The sequence below is a fragment of the Thalassophryne amazonica genome, chromosome 12 (assembly GCF_902500255.1).
Source record: "Thalassophryne amazonica chromosome 12, fThaAma1.1, whole genome shotgun sequence".
NCBI classification, from domain to species: Eukaryota; Metazoa; Chordata; class Actinopteri; order Batrachoidiformes; family Batrachoididae; genus Thalassophryne; species Thalassophryne amazonica.
In genome coordinates this window covers 79142779-79165784 of record NC_047114.1, presented here as the reverse complement: position 1 = coordinate 79165784, position 23006 = coordinate 79142779, and the positions used below count along the sequence as shown (strand labels likewise).

The 23006-nt window shown below is 39.7% G+C and overlaps 1 protein-coding gene across 1 annotated transcript in view; it reads right to left on the bottom strand.

Annotated features, from left to right (window-relative positions):
• Window positions 1–6357: 6357 nt before the first annotated feature.
• The window catches only part of b4galt2 (UDP-Gal:betaGlcNAc beta 1,4- galactosyltransferase, polypeptide 2), a 410711-nt gene continuing 394062 nt past the window's right edge, over window positions 6358–23006 (bottom strand). Inside the window, exon 8 of the mRNA XM_034182936.1 lies at window positions 6358–6580. Within this exon, the coding sequence (XP_034038827.1) occupies window positions 6430–6580 (151 nt within the window). The 3' untranslated portion in view covers window positions 6358–6429. The remainder of the gene's footprint in view (window positions 6581–23006) is intronic.

Here is a 23006-nt window from a genome sequence, read left to right as displayed (position 1 = left end):
ATATGAAAACACAAAGATATACAGATAGGCATAAACATTTTAGGCAAGATAACAAAAAGATGCTGCAAAAATAAAACAGTAACAAAATGTAAATATCAATTTCCATCAGAGAGTGCTATTGAAGACTAAATAGAATCAAGATGTGGTGTGACAACTTTCCCTTTAAAACCAGAATATTTTGAGTGAACTATTCCAAGGTTTTACAAGAACATCAATTTATTTATTGTTGATTATCCTGTTGTCTTTGCAAAATCACTATGTTGCACACCTACACTATAATTAGAAAAAAAAAATCTATTACTTTATATAATATAATACTTAATATAAAATAGACAAAATCCTTTCATATTTATTTTTAAATTAAATTAACATTTGTAATTGCAAATTTGGCTTTTTGTTGACATATTCAACATTTTAAATAAACACTTTGGACAAGGGCATTGGGTGCTCAACACTTTTGTACAGTATTGCAGCTTGAAAAAAGCTTTAACATGGTTTAAAATGTTCAAACAAAGAAAGTTATATGACAGCAAATAATTCATGAAAACAGACATTTTTATATGCCAAGTGGGGACTGACTGATACATTTTCAAGGATGCAAAACCTTGTAGTTCTCCAACTGAATTTGAAACCTTTTGGAGCATTTCTACAAAAAATAACTTGGCACTAAAAACAGTTGGTACTAGTCCACCAACAGAAAATAGCAGGGCCCGCTGCTGCCATCATGGCTGTAATGCAATGCTGGTAGTGCCATAAGGTGGTGGTTAGATGTTACTACAAGACATCAGTGAGTGACAATAGTACTTCCTACGCATTATGACTAGTCATTAAAGTGATTAAACTTTGGGAGCAGTTTTTAGAAAGTACAGCAGCAGGCTCACAGGCACAGGGGTTTAAAAGGTTTTTCACCATAGACAGATTTAAACAATTCATAACCAAGGATAAATTTATGAAGTGGTTAATGATATACTATGTGTGAATGGATAGATTACCTAAGCAATACCTCTTAATCACAAGTGTGTCGCTGAAGAGGAAATGCTTTTGACCTGGTCTGGTCCTTGGTCGCTGCTCGATAATTTATTTGTGTCTCAGTTCTCTCAGTCTTCTTTGACAGAGGTCAACTGTAACCCACATTCAGTACATAAATAGTTGGACAGTGATCAAATTTTGTAATTTTTGCCTCTGTACACCAGGACAACACAGCTTATGACCTCTGAAAATGGAGGGACAGTGTATAAAAATGACTATAATTTTAAATGGTTTATACAGTATTTTTGTTAACCTCTTGAATTAAACCTTAAAGTCGACACTTCAAACACGATTGTTTCATTTAATCTCATTTGTGGCGGTGCAGAGAAACAAAATTTCAAAAAGTGTGTTATTGTTTAAATACTACGTGTGTGACTGAATCCACAAAATAGAAATAGATGTACACTTTTTGGTCACTGAAAAAAAATACAAAATCTTTAATTGTCTAATTTCAAGTCAAAATATCTACAAAATTAGCAAAACTTTAATTACTTGTGTTTAGATAAATAATTTAAAAATCTTAAGTGGAAAAAAGGTGTTGGAAACATCTTGTTTTGAGTCATATCAGAGACCAAACAAGTTTCTTTTTTTTTTTGATTCACCATAAGATTTTTGAGCTGCTGTGCTATTTGTAAAAAAATGTGTCGCTTCCTAATATTCATAAACTAAAACTACAACTGACTTTCTCAGTTACTTTCAAGACCTTATTTCATTATTATTATTTAAACAAAAACACTGGAGTGTTTACTTGTAAAAAGTAAAAACTATGGCCCAATGGAACAAGTGAAAATTAATTTTTTAAGATTTCATGAAATAAAACCATGAAATTACCAGAGAAAATTCATTTTGAGCTTCATTATACTAGTATTAGGAAATGTCAAATCTTTTACAAAAAGCACAACAGCTCAAAAATCTTTTGGTGAATCAAAAAAGCTTATTTCTTCTTAGATACGTATATCTGAAAACAAGATGTTTTCAAGACTGTTTCACTTAAGATTTTTAAGATCACTTAAGATTATTTTGAGATATATTTATCAAAAAACAAGTGTTTTTGGTTTACTGATATGGTTTGCTGATATTTTCCTTGTTATTGTGTGATTTTGAGTAAAAATTAAACAAATATTCTGTAAGATTTTGATCTTTTGCAGTGGACAATAGTGTAACCTCAAGTCAAGATAGTGTCAAATAAACTATAAAACACAAGGTGTCGAAGGATCTAAGGAATCATTTACCTAAAATGTACTTCTTTTTTTTTTTTGCATTTTGATGTGGTATCCATCAATGACACAAGTTGTATCTGAATTCAACAGGCCTATCATATAATTGGATTTGCAATATTGCAACAGAGTAAGTAGACATGATTAACACTCTAATAGAGGTGGAACAGCACCCCTGGCTTGGCTAAGATACAAATTGGGCTCAGAAGAAGTCATTCGAGGTCCACAGAATGGAATCAGTTGAAGAACTCAAACCAATTTGGAAGTGATACAAAAAACAAGGCAAAAATGCATTTTAAAAAATATGTAGCAGATGACAAGGAAAAAAGCATCAGGATGGTGACAGAATGTCGAAAAATAGGAACAAAGAATCAAAACAGGGATGCATATGAGGAAGAAAAGACTAAATAGAAAATTAAAGATACAGTAAATGGCACAGATTCAGTGACACAAAGAGCGGCCCTGTCGATAGCTGTTGAAAGAAGAACGGCCCTTTGGAAACACAGCTGTGACTGAAGTGAGCCTGAATACAAAGCACAACAATGAGCCATTGACACAGCCTGGACTGGCACAGTAAGAAAGAAAAGGCAATGAAAGGGGAGATAAGGACAAGAAAAAAGGAAGACGACATGAATGTAGGCATGTGTGTTGAAAAGACGGGTCATCATACCTTCCAACAGGCTTCAGGCAGCGATAATGCGGCGCCAGACGGAAACACATTGCTTCAAGGTTAGCCAAAGAGAAAAAAAGCAAGTATGCACCCCCCTCTCCCCCCAAAATAAACATCCTGTATTTTCCTTCAGCATATAAAATTTAAAATTGTGACACCATTGCACACAAACTCCCGATAACCGTCCGATGATAACTTCAAAAGAGTTGTTGGAATTTGTTGGGTTGGTTTTGATTTTTTAAGAAAAGAAACTGAATTAGGAACCAATGACAGCGCCCCAAATTCTGTCAAACATCGGAAGGCATCGGTGCTTTATTTAGGCATTGCCACAGTAAAGACAATGAATAAAAACAACAAAAATCTCAAGGGTTGCATCAAAGCATAAAATGGTCAAAGGCTTCCATCCACTGATGGTGAATGGATTTGGGGCTCATATGAGGCAATTTCCAAAAATGAAAATAAGTAAAAAAAAAAAAAAGTAAAAATGAAATACAGGATGTTTGATTAATGACACTTATCAGTTCAAAAATCTGAAATAATGATGAAACAGCTTAAAACATGAAATGATAGCTGACGAAGATCAGCCATAAAGATAGTATTTAACTTCCTAACATGGATATGAGGCTTTTTTAAAGATGGAAAGTACAAAATTGTCAAAAAATGGAAAAGCAATGTTATTAATGTAGTTTTAATGAACCAATAATAATAATCCATGGTAATATCACTGGCAAAAATCTGATTGCTATCCTCTTTCCAGATATTCCTGTTGTAGTTGCCACAATTCAATCCTGATGGCTCATTTCTACTTTTAAGCCTCACATATGTTCTGTTGCTACATATTCTCATGAAACGGTCCACATGATATGCTACAAAAAGTCCTACAATGGTTAGTGTTAGAACCACAAAAAGAATACAAGTGTCCTCTTTTTGGTCACAAGATGCGCCAACTCTATTTTTTGTTGTTTGTTTGTCATGTGATCACCGCCTGTTGGCTGATGATTATGTGGTTTATATATGACTTACTGTGCATTATTTTACGTACATTTTACCGAGAACGTTTCATGAGAATAGGTTGCCTGTGAGCACATTTGAAAAATAAGTTAATCTCAACCCATTTACAGTTTAGGCATGAAACGTAACTTTACAATGCAGACAGTAAATTGTTTATTTTTGTGAAATGGAAAAACAAACTTGATTTGTGACACATACCACACGGAGTTAAAATCTGATCTGATGGTGTCGCTGATTGTTCGAGTGGATTTTTATCTTCAAAATGTAAATTCTTGTTGCAAACTTTTTCATCATCTCAGGAAGCCATACGAGGGCTGTCAATAAAGTATAGGTCCTTTTTATTTTTTTCAAAAACTATATGGATTTCATTCATATGTTTTTACGTCAGACATGCTTGAACCCTCTTGCGCATGCGTGAGTTTTTCCACGCCTGTCGGTGACGTCATTCACCTGTGAGCACTCCTTGAGGGAGGAGTCGTCCAGCCCCTCGTCGGAATTCCTTTGTCTGAGAAGTTGCTGAGAGACTGGCGCTTTGTTTGATCAAAATGTTTTCTAAACCTGTGAGACACATCGAAGTGGACACGGTTCGAAAAATTAAGCTGGTTTTCAGTGAAAATTTTAACGGCTGATGAGAGATTTTGAGGTGATACTGTCGCTTTAAGGACTTCCCACGGAGGGGGACGTTGCGCAGCGGTCCCAGGCGCCGTCGTCAGCCTGTTTCAAGCTGAAAACCTCCACATTTCAGGCTCTATTGATCCAGGACGTCGTGAGAGAACAGAGAAGTTTCAGAAGAAGTCGGTTTCAGCATTTTATCCGGATATTCCACTGTTAAAGGAGATTTTTTTAAAGAAAGACGTGCGGACGGGTCCGTGCGTCGGGACGCAGCCGACGCGGTGCGGCGGCACAGGAAAAACACCTCCGTGTTGATAACCATTTGTAAAATTCAGGCGGATTTTGATGGCTTTCAGTGGAGTGAGTATATGAGAAATTGTTTAACAGCTGGACATGTTCCAACTTGTCCTTAAGGCTTCCAACGGAGGTGTTTTTCCTGTGGCGGAGTGTCGCAGCGGCTGCGAGCCGACGCTGCAATCCGCCCGCACGTCTTTCATTAAAAAAATCTCCTTTAACAGTGGAATATCCGGATAAAATGCTGAAACCGACTTCTTCTGAAACTTCTCTGTTCTCTCACGACGTCCTGGATCAATAGAGCCTGAAATGTGGAGGTTTTCAGCTTGAAACAGGCTGACGACGGCGCCTGAGAGCGCTGCACGACGTCTCGCACCGTGGGAAGTCCTTAAAGCGACAGTATCACCTCAAAATCTCTCATCAGCCGTTAAAATTTTCACCGAAAACCAGCTTAATTTTTCGAACCGTGTCCACTTCGATGTGTCTCACAGGTTTAGAAAAAATTTTGATCAAACAAAGCGCCAGTCTCTCAGCAACTTCTCAGACAAAGGAATTCCAACGAGGGGCTGGACGACTCCTCCCACAAGGAGTGCTCACAGGCGAATGACGTCACCGACAGGCGTGGAAAAACTCACGCATGCGCACGAGGGTTCAAGCATGTCTGACGTAAAAACATGAATTAAATCCATATAGTTTTTGAAAAAAATAAAAAGGACCTATACTTTATTGACAGACCTCGTATATATATAAAGTGAGAACAAAACAACAAAAAGAGAACAAAAGCGAGTTCTCGAGTGTTTGTTGCCGTCGATCCAATGTGCGTGTCCCAGCACTTGTTTTTATTCTTCTGCTCTCAATGCAGGCACAATACACATTCATTAACTGAAACAGGAGCATCAGATTAATAGACAAAAACACCAGTATCATAGTATGTCAAGACTAGAGTCAGTCACTATCGATATGCCAAACATCCCGGCCTGTCATGTTTCCTCTGGTGGAACATTCGTTTAACGTCTTTGAAGATTTAGATTTTCCTGCAAAGGTGTTCCTCCAGATGCAGATATCACATCATTCTGTTGCTAAGAAGCCTCAAAGAGCCATTGATGGAAGCTTCAGTTTACAGATTTGTCACTGGTTATTATGTCAAATTTTACAAAAAAAAAAAAAAAAAAAAACAAGCCTCCAGGGATGCTGTCCAATCACTGAATCATCCTCCTCAAACTTTCCACTAATGCTACAAACCTTATGTCAGACATACTGATAGTTCTTGTTTAAAAAGCAGGAGGTGACCTCCAATTTACAAAAGACTACTGCGCCTGAATCCGTGACATAAATCACACATCTGACGCCGACTTTGAGTCAGCAGCTGATATCTGAGCTTTGGTCCACACCGTCTAAAGCCACTGATTGGTAAAAAAGTCACAGATGGGAAAAGGCAGAGTTCTTGTTAAACACAAACCACACCGACAGCAACACGACGATGTGCTTGTGACTCTTTCGCCCTCCCTCTCCCACTCTGGCTTCTTTCCCTTCTGATTTTCTCATCTGCGTCCCTCCAGTCGCTGTGCCTCCTTTACATTCCTCTCTATTGTCTTTCTAGCCCTTAATAGGCCGGGGAGGGGGCTTTCCGATCTCCACTGAGATATTTGTGTAGAGAGGAAACTTCTTGACCTGAATCAGTCTGTAGGTCAGAGAACTGATGCCGTCCTTCTTCATCGTGTTCTTTGTGTTTTGTATTTTATTGAATCTGTTGAGACAAAGACAGACAAAGGACAGAGAAGGATGTCACTTCACTGAGGAGCAAATTTCACCTGATATTCCTCTGGTTCCGTGTTTGAAGGTGAATCTGTGGAGTGTATCACTGTTGACGGAGTTATGGATGTACATACATAAACACAAACAGAAATGCAACACTTTAGTTTGCTCTTATTTTTCAGAAGTTGAAGTAAAAGATCTAAGACTTTTTCTATCAACACAAAAGGTTTAGTTTCCTCAAATTTTGCACAAAAATTTGTTAAAATCTGTTTTCGTGAGCGCTTCACTTTTGCCAAGGTCGTCTATCCACTTGGCAGGTGCGGCATGTCGAGGTGCAGATGAAACAGTATTATACTTATCCTCACAATAAAAAGGCCACTCTAAAATGTGAAGTTGATGTGTAAAGTCAGGTTTATTGACCTTCAATTCACAGATGTGACCTTTGGAGAGATTGGAGAATCAACGTCTACCCTGACTGCAGCACTTCAGATGCTGAGTGAGGAATCAGAGTGTCTTGGTTTGTGATTGGATGTCTTTGGTATGATGTCTCTCTGGAGGATCCTTGGATACCACTGGAATGACTTTGTTTCAAATGAGTGATAAGTTAGTAAAACGTAGCTGAGGAGATCACTTGCCTTGTGAGGGAGCTTCAATTACCACATTTTAGCCATGTGGCACATTTCTCCGTTCACGATCCAGCACACAGGTGCCTCAGTGATGAGGACCCCAATGGCTGGAGAAGGTCAAGGGGACACCCACATTTCATCTGGTTGCTGCAGAGCTACACATAGATGGTTACTTTCAAGAGGTGGGGATGCATCGATTGGCTACCTGAGTGGTTGCCAACCAGGAACTGGGTTGGGTCTGAGGTGTTGTGGATGTGGCAACAGCTCTGGCACGCTGCCTCAGAATTTGTAACATCTGTGGCATTGTGCTGTGTGATAAAACTGCACATTTTACTGTGTCCACTTCAAAACACATCTGTGCAACAATCATGCAGTTTAATCTGCATCTTGACACGGCACACCTGGCAGACTGGAGGGATTGTTCTGGTAAAGGTGGTCACTAACATAGATTTTAACAAATTTGCCAACAAAATAAAAGAGAAAAAAGTGTTTTGTGTCTGCAAAAGGAATCTTGGATTTTTTTTTTTTACTTCAACGCATGAAAAATGGGAGTGAAAACAAAAGTGGTGGATTTATTGTTTTATTCTTATTTTTATCTATTTATTTTGAGTACTGTATTTACAAAAACAGACATTCACATTTGGCTTCTTCACTATGTTGCACAACGTGACCAACAGGTGGTGCTAGGACATCGCAGTGCAGCACAGTGGACCGTATTACCGTTACATCCTCCTCAGGGGTTTGAATTAAGATGGACTATCCTCCCTGTCTGGCTGTAATTCAGCAGTTACATCAGAACGTGCTTTTAGATTAGAATCAGCTCTGATTTTGAGAAAACAATTCACACCAGAGTTGCACGGTGCTGTTGCAGTTTGCTTTGTGATGTAACATCTGTCAGTAAACAAACAAACAAAGGATGTCTCACACAAATTCTTCTGTCACACTTAATGTAGTGTTAGTTTTTGCAGCAGGCCGCAATGGAAACAAAACCACAGGCCGCCAGCAGCATGCTTGTCTTTAAAATGTCTGTGGTAAGTGTGAACAGAAAAAAAGCTGACGCAGGTGAATGCTGCAGAGACCGACTGTAACAAAAGATCTCCTCTTAATGATATGCTTGGTGGATGTATGGAGGTGACACTCCAGTGAGGTCCACTCCATGGACCACTGAGTGCACATGGACTTGTCAGAAGTGACTAGTACAGAACTCTCTCCATCGTGCTTTCTCCTTTTGTGTCTCTCAAATCACAACAAGCTGAAAACATAATGCAGTAAGATATAAAGAGGGTGACTTTTATTGACTTTAACCAGTGATTAGAAGTCCAAACTAAAAGGAGGCAAAACAGGGAAACAAACAAATGGAAAGGAGGGGTAAGGAAGAGGAGGAGGAAGCGATTTAAGGTGGAACCAGATCAGCTGTATGCAGAGAGCACAGTATGGGGCATGAAGAGAAAAAAATGTCACGTGGGATTTTAAACAGTCACATTCATAAAATATCTGAACTCATTTCTCAAAAATAGTGCCATGGGCACTGCAGCTCACCTGGATGATACAACGATCATAGTTTCAGCTAGAAAAGTGAGCATGGGCAAACTCCAAAGGTTATATCAAGATCAAATTTGCAAAATATGAAAAAAACAGTTGGATATGTTTTGGAGCTACCTACTAGCTACCCTTATACTAAAGTTCAGCTCAATATCTTTAAAAACTGCCGATCAATGGCTCTAAGTGGGATTTTAAATATGGCCGCCATGGCAGCCATGTTTATTATCAGATTGATGGCTAACTTTCCTGGTCACAATTTTTGAAATTTTGCCTCCAAATTTGGCATGAAAATAGTGATAGTCCTTGTCCATAAGCTATTACCTGGGATAAGCAATTGACCTTGACCTTCAGGGTTATGCTTGAGGTCAAAGGTCACCTAAATAAGTTCAAACTTCACATTACAGCAAAACATGCCGTGTAATACATCAAATTAAAGGGTGTGATGAGGGGATCCAGAATCTATTAAATGTTTTAAGCTATGATGTCTTTTGATAACATCATCATGCAAAAAATGCAAAATTTTGATTTTTAAGGGTTTCGTTAACTACATAGCAGACTCTGGCAACTTAACATGTAGCAGCCCTAGCTAGATATCTTTCAGCACACAAAAGGATCAAGCTGAAGGTCAAAGGTCAAGGTCACAGCAAGGTCAAACACTAAATTCAACAAAACAACTTTCCTGGTCGCAATTTTTGAAATTGTGCCTCCAAAGTTGGCATGAACATAGTGATAGGCCTTGCCCATAAGCTATTACCTGGGATAAGTGATTGACCTTGACCTTCAGGGTTTCGCTTGAGGTCAAAGGCCACCTAAATAAGGCCAACCTTCAGATTACAGCAAAACATGTTGTGTAATACATCAAATAAAAGGGCTTGATGAGCAGATCCAGAATATAGCAAAGGTTTTAAGTTATGATGTGATGATGACCACATAAATTTTCAAAATTTTAATTTTTCTTTAAAGGGTGTGACAAAGCCTCTAAATCAGTCTCTTGTAAAATCACATGTAGCAGTCCTACAGAGATACTTTTCAGCACACAAAAGGGTCAATGTCGAAGTCAAATGTCAAGGCCACAGGAAGGTCAAACACAGCACATTATTGATGTGCTTGCTGTGAGGATGACGCACAATCACTGAGGAAATATGATGTTGTGCTTTCATTAAACGGCACACTCCATCCAAATCCAGCTCTCCCACAGCGCGCATGTGTGTCTTTAAACTGGGAAAATCTTTCTACTAAATGCAGTGCTGTGGAAATGTGACATCATCTGTCCATCAGAGACAAAATGCAGGAGGATGGAGCAGGAGAATGTCTTGAATCTGCTGTCGTGAGCCCGAGTGAAAATAACAAGAAAACTGCTGAAGGAACTTACAATGTTATTGCCTAATAAGTAAAATCAAATGAAAGGATGCACAACCCCGAACAGCCTGATCTAGTGGTTGGATGAGTGCTGCACGTGGATCTTGGAGCCGAGGACAAAAGGATCATATAAGTCAAGATTGTGTACTGGACATGTGTGTAAATGGACATTCACGGCAGGGATATTATTTGCAAGTTGGTGAGCTGTACACACTTTCACACACACCCCCACCGTGGTGCCATGCTAAGCTTCATTATTATTATTATTTTGTTTATTATTATTATTATTTTGTCCTTACTAGGCACAGTCAGGGGAATTTCCTCAATATATTCACATGGATAATAGCATAGATAATAACAGGTGAAGGCTTTGTGTGCAAATGTCTCATAACAGCTGTGAGTGGCCACTTCAATGAAATACCAATTGCGAGATTGTCACTCGTTATTGTGTTTGGTCGCAAATTCATGTCTCCAGCTGTTCTCCAACAGTCCAGCCTAGTGAGATACTACCCTTAAGCCTCTTTCACATCGGGGCTGCTCCCAGTTGCATTGTGCGTCGTTATAACGACGCCACGTGGAAGCAACCTAGTGCCGAGACGATGCAGCTCGGCACCACAACAGCGTGAGGGGTGCAAACAAAAATTAAATGTTTAATTTTTTTGTGTCCTCTGCTCGACGCAGAATTAAGTGGTTTCAGTGCAAGTCAGAGCAACAGGACGGTACTCAGCATGACTGGAAGCCACACACTCACAAGACAACATTACCCGACGCCAATTTATGATTCCTGCTGTGTACCATTGTTCCCGAAGTATAAATCACGCAGGATTGTTTTTATACCATGTATACTCAATGCAGTAAAAACTACACGCTTAAAAAAAAAAAGACCACAGGAAAAAAATGCTGATTGCAGCTGCTGCTCCTCTCTGTGTGGAGCTGTCTGGTGAAGAGAGGCACTGTGAAGCAGCTTCTTCTCTCACAAATGTGTTTAAATAAAATCCATAAAAGTCCTGCTCACAGACATCCAGTAAAAAGTCCGGACATCTCCAGTCCACTCACGGATGGTTTGTTCATGCGCGCACATGTGAACAATTAAAAGAAAAAAAAAAACTGTCTGCAGGCAGTTAGTTTCTTTCTCTCCACAAACTCTCTCATCACAGTTAAAAAAAAGGACATACGTCCTGCTCACAGACTGATTGCCAGAGACAGCATAGGCGTAGGAGGTGGGGTCTATTTAGGGGGGGGGGGCGACACCAAATTTTCCCTAATTTCAGAAACCCGCTGGGGGTTTCTGAAATTCGCGGCTCCTAAAACCATTACAGTAATTTATATATATATATATTTTTTCTTTTTTTTTTACACAATTATCCTTTATTGACCGAGTTTCATTCATGAAGTCAGTGGTGTTTGTAAGTGAAGAGTTAATGGTCCATGTCCTCGGACGACACAGGCATGGGCAGGCAACATACACCTGTTTATCAACAAAATGTCACGGACAAAATGACAAGAATAACCAAAACCACTTACTTATGGAAGGAAATATTGTCTCCCTTGTTCCTCCGTTTGTGGGATTGCCAGCATGCGCAGCTTTCTGGCATATTCAACCTGTTTCTTGACGAGACTAACTGAACTTCTATGCGTGCTGCCTCCTGATTTGCCCGGAATTAAAATGGCAACCATGCCTCCTTGCCGGGACACGGCTCAGTGCAAGTGCGGCCTCTAGTACTCATGTATAGTGGGGAAAATAAGTATTTGACCCCCTGTCAGTTTCGCAGGTTTTCCCTTACAAAGAATGGAGAGGTCTGTAATTTTTATCGTAGGTCACGTCAACTGTGAGAGACAGAATCTAAAAAAAAAAAAAAAAATCCAGTAAATCACATTGTATGATTTTTAAATAATTAATTTGCATTTTATTGCATAAAATAAGTGAAACCAAAACAGAGCTTTACAATTGGTACAGAAACATTTGTCTGCCATTACAGAGGTCAGATGTTTCCTGTAGTTCTTGACCAAGTTTTCACACACTGCAGCAGGGATTTTGGTCCACTCCTCCATACAGATTTTCTCTAAATCTTTCAGGTTTGGAGTTTCAGCTCCCTCCAAAGATTTTCTATTGAGTTCAGGTCTGGAGACTGGCCAGGCCACTCCAGGACCTTGAAATGCTTCTTACGGAGCCCCTGCTTAGTTGCCCTAGCTGTGTGTTTGGGGGTCATTGTCATGCTGGAAGACCCAGCTATGACCCATCTTCAATGCTCTTACTGAGGGAAGGAGGTTGTTTGCCAAAATCTCGCAATACATGACCCCATCCATCCTCCCTTCAATACGGTGCAGTCGTCCTGTCCCCTTTCCAGAAGAGCACCCCCAGAGTACGATGTTTCCACCCCCGTGTTTCACAGTTGGGATGGTTTTCTTGGGGTTGTTCTCATCCTCTGTTCTACCTCTACACTGATGATGGTCATCACACTTTCGAGTAACATGTCATAAATTTTTTTTCATGGACTTTGGAGTATTTTTTAGACATAAACATATTTTCCTTAACATAGGCCATGCCTGAATTTCCCAGCCCATCTGCCCGAATTTGAGCATTTTGCCGAGCCGGGGGGGGGGGGGGGTTGCCCCCCTGCCCCCCACCTCCTACGCCTATGAGAGACAGGACATGTCAACATCAAGTAGAACTCCAGACATCTCCACATTTGCTCACAGACGGTTCGTTTGTGCACGTGCACATCTCGCGGTCAAAGGAGGAAAGATAAACTATAACAGAACTCAGAGCGCAGACCTGCAGCTCAACACAACAACAAGTAGAAGAGAAGTCAGAGTGCACAGTCTGTCTGCAGCCAAACTGTGCACTCTGACTTCTCTGTGCAGAGATCCCGCAAGCTGCATTCTCACCTGCCCCCTGCTGCGCGCATCTGACGCAGAAATTCCTGCGTCATCATGATACAAAAGGGAGCAACTGGGAGCAGCCCCGTGTGAAAGGGGCTTAAGGCCGAGTCCATGAAGTCAATGAAAGTATGGCTCTTAAAAGAGACATTCAACTTATCTCGACAGTGTCATTCATTGTCTGTGGGTCTTTGACCTTTAAGATTGACAGACACCTGAGAAGAGCTTAGACTTGAGCCAAGACCATCACAAACCCAGACACTCTGATTCCCCCCTCTCAACCTCTCAAGTGCTGTGCTCAGGGTATAGACTGATTATGTATCATTGCCCTAAATTCAAAGTCAGTAAATCTTTCCTCACCAACAAAGGCAGCTAAAGCTGTTGGTTTCTGCAACCCTACCTAAAACTCCGACCATGGAAGCACTGAAGAGTGTAGGATCCAGAGCACATCTTTGAGCTGGCACCAGATGAAAGGAGGGGAAAATGTAAAATAGATGGCAGATTGATAAAACATCTCTGAGAAAGAGACTGACAAATGACTGGGTCTACAAACACTAACACACAAAATAAAATGAAAGAACTCTGGAGAGAAAAGAAAGATCTTAGAAGATATTGGATAAAATATTGTGAACATTACAGCTTGTTGGCTATGCATCGCTACAACTTTTCTACTTCTTAGTTGTAAAGGGTGGGACAAAGACAATTATCTTTACATGTTCAGAAGATTTACTCATTAGCCTGATTTCCAGAGTTGCTGGTAACTAGGCTAAGTCAAGCTCTATTTTAAATCTATCCATTGTCTCAAAGGAAAATGTCTGCACAAAATCGTTACAATTCAATTTATGTCAACTATTTATGTCAAGGTTTCATATGCTACTGTGACCCACATTACACAAACAAGATCACTGAGTCTACAGTGGTGGGGTGGATTATAATTCTTAATGATACGGAAAAAAGATAGTTCTTTCTGTACATATTTCTGAGAGCAAAAGATGCAAAAAATGCTCAACTAACAACTATACAGTTGTGGACATATGTTTACATACACCTGGGCTAAAAACATTCAAACATAGTTTTCTCATGAGGCACATATTCCATTTTATCAAACAACATGGCCAGTCAGTTATAATGTCTACTTTACTTCAACATAAAGGCATTTAAAATATTACTAGGTAGACTTATTTCAGTTTTTCTTCTCTATGTCGATTTTCAGTGGTTTCCACACACAGAAATGAATGCCTATTTAAACCTCAGTGTTGAGGACTTCAGCAACTAGAAAAAGGTCAAGAGGACGCCCACATTTCATTGGATGCAGCTAGATGGCTACTTTGAGACATGTGGAAACTAGCAAATGTTAAATGGACTGCATTTATATATTGCTTTTCCATTTGCATCAGTTGATCAAAGCGTTTTACAATAATGCCTCACATTCACCCCAATGTAAGGGTGCTGCCATACAAGGTACTCACTACACACTGGGACCAACTAGGGGATTAAGGACCTTGCCCAAGGGCCCTTAGTGATTTTCCAGTCAGACTGAGATTTGAACCGAGGATCCTCTGGTCTCAAGCCCAACTCTTTAACCACTAGACCATCACCTACCAGCTGCCTGTCTGGGTGGTTGCCATCCAAGACCCAAGGTAGTTCCATAGTGGTCTGGATGTGGCAATTAACTGTACCAGCACAGGTTCCCAGACCTGAATTGAAGATTCTAGAAGTTGATGGAACGACTTCTAAAAGCTTCTGAATGACTGACTCGCGTAATCCAGAGTAAACTAGGGAACCTTTGGCTGAATTTAAGGGTCTACCTGAAGAACCAGTGTCTTCTTGTTTTTGAGAGTAAGAGGGGAAAAAAAAACTGTGCCAAGGTGTCCTGGAACACAGATATCGTAAACAACAATTATAATTAATTATAATATAATTATATAATTATAATATACGAGGTCTGTGATGAAAAAAGCGGTCCTTTTTATTTTTTTCAAAAAATAAATGGATTTGATTCATATGTTTTTACGTCAGACATGCTTGAACCCTCGTGCACATGCGTGAGTTTTTTCACGCGTCGGTGACGTCATTCGCCAGTGGGCAGGCCTTGAGTGAGGAGTGCTCCACCCCGCCCGTCGGAATCTCTTTGTCTGAATAGCCGCTGCGGACGGCGTGCGTCGCTTTATCAACATTTTTTCTGGACCTGTGAGGAATATCCGCTTATGGGGTGTTTCTATCGGTGTAAGGACTTCCCACGGAGCGGGACGTCGCGCAGTGTTTCCAGGCACCGTCGTTGGCCTGTTTCGACCTGAAAACACCCTAATTTAAGGCTTAATTCACCCAGGATGTCGTGAGAGAACAGAGAAGATTCAGAAGAGGCCGGCATGAGGACTTTATGCGGACATTCCACTGTTTAAGGACATTTTTTAATGAAAGACATGCGCGCAAATTCGCCGAGTCGTTTCCGTGACGACTTGGCAAATCTGTGTGCGCCGCGACAGGAAAAACACCTCCGTGTTGAAAACCATTTGTAAAATTCAGGCGGCTTTTGATGGCTTTCAACAAGTGAGTAACTGAGAAATTGTTTAACAGCTTGGGCATGTTCCAACTTGCCCGTTAAGGTTTCCAACGGAGGTGTTTTTCCTGTCGCGACCCCACGCGGTCGGGTCTGGCCCGACATGTGACTCTGCCCGCACGTTCTTTCATTACAAATTGTCCGTTAACAATGGAATGTCCGAATAAACTCCTCATGCCGACGACTTCTGAAAGTTCTCTGTTCTCTGACGACTTCCTGGGTCAACAGAGCCTGAAATGTGGAAGTTTTCAACTTGAAACGGCGAGACGCTGCCGCCTCGAAGCGCAGATCGCCGTCAGGCACCGTGGGCCGTCCTTAAAGCGACACTACCAGACCAAAATCTCTCATCAGCCATTAAAATGTTTACCGAAAACCAGCTGAATTTATCGAATGGTGTCCACTCAGTTGTGCCTTACAGTTTTGAAAAAAATTTTATCAAACAAAGCAGCAGTCTCTGAGCCATTCCTAAACAATGAAAAAACGACGAGAGGGTGGACCACTCCTCACTCAAAGACTGCCCACAGGCAAATGACGTGACCGACAGGCGTGAAAAAACTCTTGCATGCCCACGAGGGTTCAAGCATATCTGATGTAATCACACGTGATTCAAATCCATATGGTTTTTGAAAAAAATAATAAGGTCCGTTACTTTTATCACAGACCTCGTATATATATATATATATAAAATTATAATTATATAATATAAATATATTATTAATCATAATTAACTATATTAATTAATTAATTAAAATAATAATAATAATAAATAATTAATTAAATAATTAATTAATTAACTATAGTTACTCTAACCCTAAGCATGGGGGAAAGATCCCTCTCTTCCCATGGGAGGAAGGGAGGTGAGATCTAAACACCCTCTGGCCACCCTGTAGGATGCGGTGGTATTGAGGGAAAGTTTGAACCCTGTACTCCTGGGATATGGTACTGAACTGGGCAGTGGCTATAGACAGAGTCAGCAATTTGACATAATTCTGGAAGGAAGCCCAAATAACATCCAAAAATGAAGGTTTTGTCCTAAAGTTTCATAAGAACCTCAAGATCACAACTAAGGGACTGATGGAGGCACAGATAAAAAATATCACATTGTCCACATTTAAGAGATAGCTGCACCACCATATCCTGAAAAGCTGTCCACCGAGGAAGCCATATCTCCAAAATCAACTTTAAAGAAATAAAAGATTACAGTTGATCACCAGGACAAAGGCCAAGCCATTTAAAAAATGTCAATATTGAGTTTGACAGTTTTTAGCTAATTCATGTGTAAACCTATGTCCATAGCTGTGATGCCCAAATAGAAAAGGAGTCAAAATCCTGTCGTTTTGTCCCATCAGCTCTTTGTGACATCATAAGGCAAGGCCTTTCAATAAGCCTTTATAGTGGTCCACCTGTTAACATCTTTATTATAATCTTACTCTCAATTTATTTTAGCATTTTATTTTACTTGATTGATTTGATCATTTTTATTGTTTCATTTATTTCTATGTAGCTTTTATCATAGTCTTTTACCTGTGAAGTGCTTCAAGATATGTCTTGGCAAATGAGAGGAGCTATACAAGCTTAATGTATTATTATTATTATTATTATTATTATTATTATTATTTTAAGTATGAGAAAGAGCTGGCTTGTTACCAAAATGTAATCAGCTCTTTCCTGAACCAAGGACATTATCTAAAATTTGTTTCCACAGAGAAACTGGCTTGAATACATGATGTCCGTCCCAGTTCGTTATAAGAAACAACAAAAATTCCAACACGGCAGCCAATATGTCCAGTACCTAATGCAGCTGATGTCTTCCAAAAGATGTATGAACAAGGACATGGTATGGAATTTTGTTGCTATAAGAGACGTAGCTGGACATGCATGTTTTAGTGCCCCCTGGCTGTGGAGATATGGCACTTGACCTGAAACACAATTTAAATCAGCATGCACAGTCTGCATCACGTCTCAAGGGTTTAACAGAACGTATACAGTACATAAAAATGCATATCTGCACTCTGCCAATGTGATAACATATGAACAGAATATTAAACAATATTTCTGTCTGCATAATTCATTTGCAGTGCACAAAATGCCATTTGCTTGACAGAAAGTGTGTGTGTGTGTGTGCTTGTAATGTGTGTATACGGGCTAACCGACACTCGGGGCCGGTGATGAATGTGGCCCTTTCTTTCTTCCACTGGCCCGATATCTCATTGCCATGCCGACCCAGCGTCTCAGAAGGGGGTGAAAGAATGGACTCTTGTGTGTGAGAGTGCGTGTCTATGCGGAGGAGATAGCAAACATTCATCACATACTCCAGATGCCGCTTCCATCTGGTAAACACTGTACATTAGGCAGGTAGTCTGGATAAACTCTCCTCAACGGCTCAATCAGGAATCAGTATGTAAACAGAAGCTGCGGTAAACAGAACGGAAAGCGAAGCTGACTTTATCAGTGTATTTAACCGATGGACAGTTGTGTACAGCCTGACAAGTCAAACATGGTTTTAACACTATTTCAACGAGCATTAAAGTGGAGTTTAATAGTGGTTATTCATCTGCCAAACTGCTCGGAGGATGGAAAAGCATTGGATGCTTGTTTCAATGACATAAAGAGACTAGAATGCTCCTGGCAAATTTTGAAAACCTTCACACTCTGACACTTACACAGCAGTCTTTTTTATTGACTGACTGGGGGTACAAAGGCACTTTTAGACAAGACTAACTGTCTGTCACTTTTATAATGACATGACCCTTTCCATTTCATCCCAGCTCCAAGTGCAGGTCATCAAAAGACGTATGGACACCATACAATTGATGTCATTAAATCATGAATCACCATTTTGGTTGGCAACAAAGGTTGACTCCAGCTGGTGTGATTAGCAAATAATTCTGTTGTTCAACATATAAAGAAAGACATAGAATGGATTCTGCCAAGGCCACGTATTACTTAAAACATCTTCTGGATCTGGGATCCAAGATATGTTCTGGATCAAAGTAAAATTAAAATCTCTCATTTGGGTCATTCCATGTGAAATCATCACATTTTCCAAAATCTTCCCGGGTCACCGACTCGGATTCTTTTTTTTTTTTACATGTCTGATGAACACATGCAAAATATTTCTGCTTAATTCCCAGTAGTTTTTTAGATATAATTTTTTTTAAATCAGGGTACCCACAATCCTATTTTACACTCGCGAATGCACTTTGAGCTTTCTTTAATTTTTAAAAGGCATGTTTCTAGATCTAAGTTCAAAAATATGTTCCAGATCATCTCCAAAATGGTGTCACTTATTTCCTGGAACATTATCTATCTGCTCATCAAATTTAATTGAAAGCCGCTCATTACTTTTTGAGTTATCCTCCTAACAGGCAAATTAACATACAAACAAATGCCAGTGAAGACATTATCTCCTTGGTGGAGATAAATATGTGAATTATCATAAGTGATCAAAACAACTGCTCCAAGAATCTGTTGTCTTATGTCAAATTCATAGGAACTCTTCAACCTACTAGGTTCTATTGAAAAACTTCCCAGTTTTCCTCATATTTCTTTAGGAAAAGCTTCTAGATTTGAACAGTTCAGTGAAAACCCTTTATACTTATTGTATACTGCAAAGAGCTAACTTTCCTACTTTAACAACCTCCGAGCTCTTATGGGCCATTGTACTTTATTTACGTCCCATTCCACTTTTAGAAAAAAATCCTTTAAGCCCAAATTTCTGAGACAATATAATGAGTGTCCAGAAGGGCTTTAAAAGTCAATCAATCAATCAATTTTTTTTTATATAGCGCCAAATCACAACAAACAGTTGCCCCAAGACGCCTTATACTGTAAGGCAAGGCCATACAATAATTATGTAAAACCCCAACGGTCAAAACGACCCCCTGTGAGCAAGCACTTGGCTACAGTGGGAAGGAAAAACTCCCTTTTAACAGGAAGAAACCTCCAGCAGAACCAGGCTCAGGGAGGGGCAGTCTTCTGCTGGGACTGGTTGGGGCTGAGGGAGAGAACCAGGAAAAAGACATGCTGTGGAGGGGAGCAGAGATCGATCACTAATGATTAAATGCAGAGTGGTGCATACAGAGCAAAAAGAGAAAGAAACAGTGCATCATGGGAACCCCCCAGCAGTCTACGTCTATAGCAGCATAACTAAGGGATGGTTCAGGGTCACCTGATCCAGCCCTAACTATAAGCTTTAGCAAAAAGGAAAGTTTTAAGCCTAATCTTAAAAGTAGAGAGGGTGTCTGTCTCCCTGATCTGAATTGGGAGCTGGTTCCACAGGAGAGGAGCCTGAAAGCTGAAGGCTCTGCCTCCCATTCTACTCTTACAAACCCTAGGAACTACAAGTAAGCCTGCAGTCTGAGAGCGAAGCGCTCTATTGGGGTGATATGGTACTACGAGGTCCCTAAGATAAGATGGGACCTGATTATTCAAAACCTTATAAGTAAGAAGAAGAATTTTAAATTCTATTCTAGAATTAACAGGAAGCCAATGAAGAGAGGCCAATATGGGTGACATATGCTCTCTCCTTCTAGTCCCCGTTAGTACTCTAGCTGCAGCATTTTGAATTAACTGAAGGCTTTTTAGGGAACTTTTAGGACAACCTGATAATAATGAATTACAATAGTCCAGCCTAGAGGAAATAAATGCATGAATTAGTTTTTCAGCATCACTCTGAGACAAGACCTTTCTAATTTTAGAGATATTGCGTAAATGCAAAAAAGCAGTCCTACATATTTGTTTAATATGTGCTTTGAATATTAAACAAAAAAAAAGTGAAGCCGACTAATAGGCCTCTATTTTTCTCCCCCACCACAGCTATGAATAATGCATCAGCCTCACATAAATAGTGTGCCTGTTGGTGTCACCTCTTATTGAGGAAGTTTGGCCCATGTTCCAAAGAGAGAGATAGAGACAGCAAAGCAATGTGTAAGAGGATGAGGGAAAGAGAAATTTACAATCAATCAAACAAACAAGCCAAAAAATTTGACATGATCAGTGATGAAAGTAGGGTAAGGGAAAAAATTACAGTAACTCTGAACTTGGGTAAGCGGACATCTGTAAGGACAGAAGGCCCAAAGCAACCAAGACGGGTCTGATGGACCTCTCTGAGAAAATTATTGAAATTCTATGTGCGCTCAGGTGCTTTCTGGTGCATTCTGAATGCTACATTCTGCTAAGCTACAAAGGATATCCATGCACTGGCCACTTTGTGAGCTATACCTTCGTAGTACTAAGGTTGGACACTGTTTTGGCTTCAGATCTGTCTTAATTCTCCGTGGTATAGATTAGGTTGCAGGAAACATTCCATATTGACCTGACATCATCACGCACTTGCCACACCATTATTCCTCTGGCAGCAGCACACTGAACTGTATTGATACAAGACAGGATGGATTCATCCTTTCATGATATTTATACCAAATTCTGACCTTACCATCTGAATATCACAAACTACAATCTACTAGGGGAAGCTATGACCCTACCTTTGCACCCCCCCAGGACTAAACCAAACCAAGTTTTTTAGGTTCCTTAGATGACCCCAAAACACAATCAGGATGTTCCCAAAAATAAAAACTGGCCTCAAGCCAGTTATTCAAGATGGCCGCCAAAATGGGGTTTTTCACTAAAACACCTTTAAACAACATATAAACAACTTAAATATCACAGAGATTCAATGGGAATACCATTGCAGGTCACAACAAACTCATTTGTGCCTAAACTAAATTCATTTATGGGTTTAAGATTCAAAATGGCATCCAAAATGGCTGCTAATAGACCCTTATCATTGAAATACATAGTAGGAAATTGTTTATATGTTGTTTAAAGGTGTTTTGGTGAAAAAAAAAATCCTATTTTGGTAGCCATCTTGGACGCCATCTTGGATAACTGGCTTGAGGCCAGTTTTTATTTTTGGGAACATCCTGATTGTGTTTTGGGGTTATGTAAGGAACCTAAAAAAGTTGCTTTGGTTTAGTCCTGGGGGTGGGGGGGTGCAAAGGTAGTGGTCGTAGCTCCTCTAGTAATCTAACTGGTCAGATTTGGAGTAGCAGTCAAGTCACCTTACAATGTAGACAAATAGTCTATACTGGAATGTTACCTGAACATCTAGAATCTCACTACTGAGAAGGTGCTTGTTGCTTCTTAAAAGATGCTTCTCACTTCATTTCAGATTATACACACAAACAACTCATGATAATGATGTTGTTGTGATTACTGCAACCAGCCTGAATACCTCCTCTACCAAGCACGGTCTGTCTTTGTCTCTGTACTGTTTCTTTCATGTCCTTGTTGGCATCTTTGGTGATGTTTCAAGCAAGGTTTTAGTTTGTACTTTTCATAATCATTGTTTGTTTAATGGTGGTTCTGTGTAAGAGACAGTAAAATGCTGCTGCCATATTAAAAATTGTAAATATTTTTAATGGTATGAGCTGTCTGTGAGTCATACTCAAGTGATATATACAGACAACCGGTTAAGAAAAAAAACAAATAAGACAAAGAATAAAAAAAAAACATTCTATTCAGGCCCTGAGCCCCATTGGGCTCGCTGACTGGTTGAAAATTTCCATGTGGTCATTAGTAGAGATTAAGAGTTCAACTACAACGATATCAGGCTCCTTGCTTTCGATGAAGGGGCGTGTTATGTTTTCAAAGCATTTTACTGCGAAACTCTGTGTTTGTATCTAAAAATTACATGAGTTTGTGCAGCTTAGAAAATAATAAAGCCTTAATTAGCACCTCATTCACTTTCTGTGGCCTGTGGACTGAGTTCACAGCGTTTCCACAGTGTGTATATATAATGGGGTTTGTTTTAGTTTTTACCCTGGAAGAAAAGTGCCGAGAATGCCCTGACAAACACTTCATATCTGCACTTTCTTAAAATTAAAAAGTGCTCCTCATAGGATTTGTTTCTGTGACAATGAATACCTAACGACTAGCTTATAATTTAGAGCAATAAAAAGCACTCACCAGGAGGGGAAGATGGGGTTTTTGAACATGAAGTTAAGCTTTACTGTGTACTTGTCTGAAAATGCACTGTACTGACATCACAGCGTGATTCAGACAATCTCAGGGATTTTCAACATAAGGTACCTTGACACTTGCACAAATTTGATCTGCACACTGGTATGCAATCTGTCAAGCCAGAGAGTAAACACGCTGTAAACTCATTGTAAACTGTGCGCGGCTGCGTTCAAGTGCGCAAAGAAAATTTTTGAAATGTTCAAAACCTCTGGCATGCAATAATTTTGTGAACTACACTTGAACATTGCACAAACAATTCAAAAACATGTGTCACTGCGAGTCACTGCGTTGCATCAGCTCATCTGAACGATTATGACGAGATGTTAAATCTATAATAAACATAATTTTACAGATACGCATAAGAAAGAATGAAAATGCAACTGTTTTACCAAGCTATTACAATATAAATATTACAAATCATTACCTTT